The following is a 5,333-nucleotide window of genomic DNA, read 5'->3' as shown; positions in this document are numbered from 1 at the left end:
ACGTCATCAGAGCGCGACAGCTTCAAAATCGGGCGCAGTGTAAACAGTAGCTAGTGGTGCTGCAGGTCTCAGGTCCATATTTAGCGGCTGATAAGATCAATAAGCGGTGTTATAACAGGTGTTAGACTGACACCAGACAGCGGGGGCTCCTGGAGCTGAAGCCTTGATGCACAGCTGTTATTTCACCGGCTGACGCGGTGCTGAAGCGGTCTGAGTTTTCGCCGTTAGCCGTTAGCAGTGAGCGTTGACGGTGCTGATGGAGGAGCTGCCGCAGCTTCCACCTGAAGTTTGGGTCTACGTGTTCAGCTACCTGACCACGGAGGAGAAGCACACGGTCCGCGCCGGCTGCAGGCACCTGAGGAGGCTCATCGACCACCCGTGCCTGTGGAGGGACTACACGGTGGTGCTGTCCGACCTCCGCCGCTACACCTACGGCTTCTGGGACACCCTGCGCCATCGCAAGCTCACCCGGGTGGCGGTGCGGCACCTGCGGCGCAAAGAGTGGCGACGGCTCGTCAGGTTCCTGCCGACCCTCACCGCCATCGTGTTCGTGGACGGGGGGCGGCTGTACAAGGAGAAATACCTGGACAACTTGTCCCGGTTCCCGGACTTGAGGGACCTCGGGGTGCGCAATGCCACCTGGGACGAGCCGATGCTCGGGAGTAGCCTGAGCACGCACCTGCACGAGAGGCTGACTCACCTGAGCGTGTGTAACGTCCGGCTGCCCTGCACGGTGGAGTTTATTAACACCGTGTCGCAGCTGGTCAACCTGCGGTACCTGCTCTTCCACCAGCAGGGGGAGGGCTACGGGCTGGACACGGTGAGGCCGGTGCCCTGCAGTGTCTTCCACAACCTCATGCTGAGCCTCAAGAAGCTGAAGCACCTGTCCTGGGGGATGAGGGGGGAGCCGCCGGAGCCGTTGCCCGACGACTACCTCAGCCCCCCGGACCCAGACCACCCAGGTCAGCCTGTTACCTGCCTCTACACCTGCTGTGGTGTCTCTTTGTTACACAGACCGGTGCTCCTGCAGATTTTACCCCACTAACTAAAAATCACATGAACTTATGTGGCAACCCATCCCCAGTTTGAGCTCCTCATTAGGGCTGCAGCTAATTATTATTATCAATAAACCCATTTATTATGTTTCCAATTAATCATGTCTAAACTAAATATCAGAAAAATGTGAATTTATTTTATTTACGGTGATGTAAAACAGAGAAAACAAGGAAAAATGATGCTACAAATATATAATGTTTGACATATTTGCAGTTGCAGATTGATCGTCAATTGACCAATCAATCATCTCGGCTGTAGTCTCTTTGTTATCTCAGGATCAGACCAGTAGTTTTGCATGCTTTTGCTGATTTACCACAATCCACATGTACTTAACTTCCATCCATCCATCTATTTTCAACCGCTTATCCGAAGCCAGGTCACGGGGGCAGCAGGTATAGCAAAGCAGCCCAGACGTCCCTCTCCCCAGCAATGCTTTCCAGCTCCTCCTGGGGGACCCCAAGGTGTTCCCAGGCCAGATGAGATATGTAATCCCTCCAGCATGTTCTGGGTCTGCTCCGGGGCCTCCTACCAGTGGGACGTTCCCGAAACACCTCTAACAGGAGGCACCCAGGAGGATCCTGATCAGATGCCTGAACCACTTCAGCTGACCCCTTTCAACACGAAGGAGCAGCAGCTCTAAGCAGATGTCCGAGCTCTTTACCCTATCTCTAAGGCTGAGCCCAGACACCCTTCGGAGGAAAGTCATTTCAGCCGCTTGTATCCGCGATCTCATTCTTTCGGTCATTACCAGTAGCTCATGACCACAGGTGAGGGTTGGGACGTAGATGGACCAGTAAATCGAAAGCTCTGTTCTTAATTTAAGGGGCAGCAATTATTTTGACCTGTTCGTGGTTGCAATTAATTGATTTAGGATTGGGCAAAATGACAGTACACACCACAAGATGATAAAGTTTTGTAAACCATCATCCATACTGTTTAAACTCTATTACAAACTCTCCTCCTCTTCTGTCCTGTAGGAGCATCTCGGTACGGCGGCCCTGCGCTGACCACTTTAGAGTTGGTGGATTACCCAGAAACCATCCTGCCAGAGAACGCACTGAGGAGCCTGACCTCGCTTAGGTCACTAACTGTCCGCTACAGGTACATCAGAGAGGGCATCGAGTGCCGCCTCACCTCCTGGCTGAGTCCCCTCCAACAGCTGGAGACACTCACTATCATCGGTGAGATGGGCTGTTAAAAGCTTTTCCCTTTTCTGTAGATGTTGTGTTGGTTTTGTTTCCATGAGTTGAGGTTGTTATTGAAATATGTTTGTCCTGATGTAAAGATTTTGTGACCGCTGTTTTCTGTCGGTCTAGGTGGGAACTCTCTCGCCACCTACACGACCACCATCCCCTCCAGCGTGACCAGGCTGACGCTGCGTGTGGCCATAACTCTGAAAGACATGGACTCCATCGCACCTAAAGTCCCGGCACTTGAGCACCTCGACATCGAGCAGAACCGCTCCAGTGGCAGCCTCTGTAGACGGATCCCTATGTTGTTTCCTCAGCTCAGGACGCTCAGGATACGGTGAGACAGACAGGACATTTATTTTTAGGTCTGTTGCAAGGTTACAGAGACTGGAATAAAACAAACCAGTGAGTTCTGCTGACCACTTACTTCTACCCAACATCCTCTGCATTTTTAGTTTGTTTTCTGTCGTGGATTTGAACATTGTCCTCATACCTTATAAACCACAGTGCAGGTCTTGTTAAGTGCCAACAACAACAACAACCAAACTGCAAAGGAAACTCTCCTCTTGTTAGGTCTGACCCGCCTCCTCTCTCCCCTCTCAGATTTTTCCGCAGAGAACCAGAGAAGGACCTGCTGAGCCTCCACCGGCTGCGACACTTGGTGCAGCTGGAGCTGCTGGTGGAGCGCTCCTTCATCCTGAGGGATTACCTGAACGGTCACCCCTGGCCCAGCCCCTGCGTACAGGAGCTCATCAACCAGCTGCGAGAGCTGTCCGAGAACAGGATCACTGTCATCACGACGATGCGCCAGCGAAATCCGCTGCGAGAATGTGACTGTGTGTGGGAGGGCGACTGAGGAGCCGGAGGAAACTGTGGACTTTATTCCTCCTGAAGATAAAGACAGTCGCCACCAGTCAGGAACAGACGGTTGAAATACAAGGTATTAAAAAGGTGAACAGACAGAAAGGAGATGACTGAAGGTCTTTGTTGATTCTTTGGTTCTTTGATTATTATATTTATGGCCTAAAAATCACAAATATAATAATTACAACAGTTACTGGATGATGAATCAAAGATCAGAGCAGTGGCTGCCATCTTTTTGGCTCGAGACCCTTTGAAAACAAAGCACTTAAATCCATTAGTGACCCCCGATTCCAGGGTGCACATGAGTTTTAAACCATGGCATCAACAAATAGAGGACAACTGCTAATAAAAGCCTGGTAAGAAACATTAAAGGTGTTTGAAATTACCTGTAAAACTCTCATGGCAAAACAAAGTCTCTGTCCTCCCTCTGATTAATGGACTTCAACATGAAGCGCCTGCAGGAAGTTCCACTGATGATCGAGAAAACCTGTAAAGTGAAAAGACTGAAATGAATTGTAAAATCAAACTAGAGTGTGATTGTTGGACTGATGGCATTAATTAGTAAACTGTACATTTTTCTGAATCGTAAAGGCAGCAGGTACACATGTAGGACACTTTGAGTTTGTATTACCAAGAACAAGTTGCATTTAGAAATGTGAAATCTAATTTAAGGCAGGCTCAGATGAAGGCCAGCATTATTCTAGTATTATTAAATAAAACCCAGTAGACTTGAGTCAGTTTTGGGGAGATCAGGGCAGCACTTTTTATTTCTCTACTTTATGTGTTTCAGCGGCTTTAGGCTGCAGCTTCTCATTTCCCCCTGTGCAGTTTCATTAGTGTCTGTATGTTTAAAGCCCCATGAATCAATATAGTAAGTATATTTTACAAGGTGCGTCATTGAATGCACCGCCAACTGTCCCCTCAAAGTATTAATGTAGGTGTCCTGATTGCTCTGATTTTTCAGAGCATTTTTTGGGGGTTGTATTTTATTTATATTCAAAAGAATTTACTTGTCGCTTAATGAAGAAACTACCTAATTTTCTTCGTTAAAAACTTGAATGGCCACATGGCTCCAAGAGTGACGACTGTACGTGGCATCAATTTTCGTATAAAAAGGAAACGGTTCAAATTTTTTTAAGGCTTAAAGTTATATATATCTAAGGGCGTGACTGCTTTGAGTGACAGGTGGGTGATGTGTAGAGTATAGATGTAGCCGTAGTAAAGTAATTGTAAGGTTTTGGCCCCTAAAAAAGTCTTGTTTGACATTTGGTTGCACTAAGAGACCCTCTAAAGCAGGCATGTACAAAGTCTGGCTGAAGGGCCAATCATGGCCCATTGACTAATTTTTAGTTTTATTTTAATAGTTCGTTTTTTCTTAAATATACTATATGTGGCCTGCCACACAATAGGAAGTTCCTTGAGCATTTTTCTGTTCACAATGGCAGTACGTTTGTTGACATGCACCAAGTAGGAACTATGCAGGTGGAACTAATGTGTTTCCATAAACAGATGGTAAACAAGCAAACAAACAGTTACCTAACAGCAGATATTGCTTGATAGGTAGCAGACGTGGCCACAGCAAAAACATGTGAAGTCTGAAATGAGAGATGCTGCTTTCAGGATCGGTGGAAAGTTAAACACTTTTTCACTGAAAGCAGAAACAGTTGTGTTTGTCTCATTTGAATGTGATTTTTGTGAGAATTTTTTGTAGCTGGATCCAACAAGATGTTTGCAGTCAGTCTTTCAAGAATGTCACTGAATTATTTTGTTTTCTCACAAAGCATTAAAATAGAAGTATTTAATGTGAGGTTAAACCGACATGAATGATTAATTTTCCTGTTTAAAACCAGAGCAAGTCTGTTTATAGATTATGATTTTGTAAATAAACAGCCCTTTTTTTGTAGCTTGGGAATGAAGAAAATGTTTTCTGATATATCGGTTGGCTGACTGTGATTTTATTTTATTTTTTTTAAGATATTTTGTTTTATTTTTACCATAAATGTAGTTGAGGCACAGACTTCTCTGTTTGTTTCTCACTAAATGGACCCAAACGTCTTTTCCTTTTTGCTTTGTTTCTGTCATTGTCTTTAGAGTAGTTGTGATATCTGTTACAGTCTGACTGTAGTTGCAAACACATGAATGAAATGAGCAGCAGATTTTTTTAAAGTGATGCAGTCTAGCAGCCGTGCACATGTACAAAGGAGCTGGGAGACTTGAAAGAGT

The 5,333-nt window shown here is 46.1% G+C and overlaps 1 protein-coding gene across 1 annotated transcript; it reads left to right on the top strand.

Annotated features, from left to right (window-relative positions):
* Positions 1-4,225, top strand: LOC117267610 (uncharacterized). Its single transcript, XM_033643619.2, has 4 exons — positions 1-962; positions 2,034-2,237; positions 2,373-2,583; positions 2,850-4,225. Exons 1-4 carry the CDS (start codon positions 257-259, stop codon positions 3,100-3,102), a joined length of 1,374 nt encoding a protein of 457 aa, XP_033499510.1. The 5' UTR covers positions 1-256; the 3' UTR covers positions 3,103-4,225.
* Positions 4,226-5,333: the final 1,108 nt, after the last annotated feature.

This window comes from Epinephelus lanceolatus, chromosome 15 (assembly GCF_041903045.1).
Source record: "Epinephelus lanceolatus isolate andai-2023 chromosome 15, ASM4190304v1, whole genome shotgun sequence".
In the NCBI taxonomy this organism is placed as follows: Eukaryota; Metazoa; Chordata; class Actinopteri; order Perciformes; family Serranidae; genus Epinephelus; species Epinephelus lanceolatus.
This window is presented reverse-complemented; position numbering and strand designations above follow the sequence as displayed.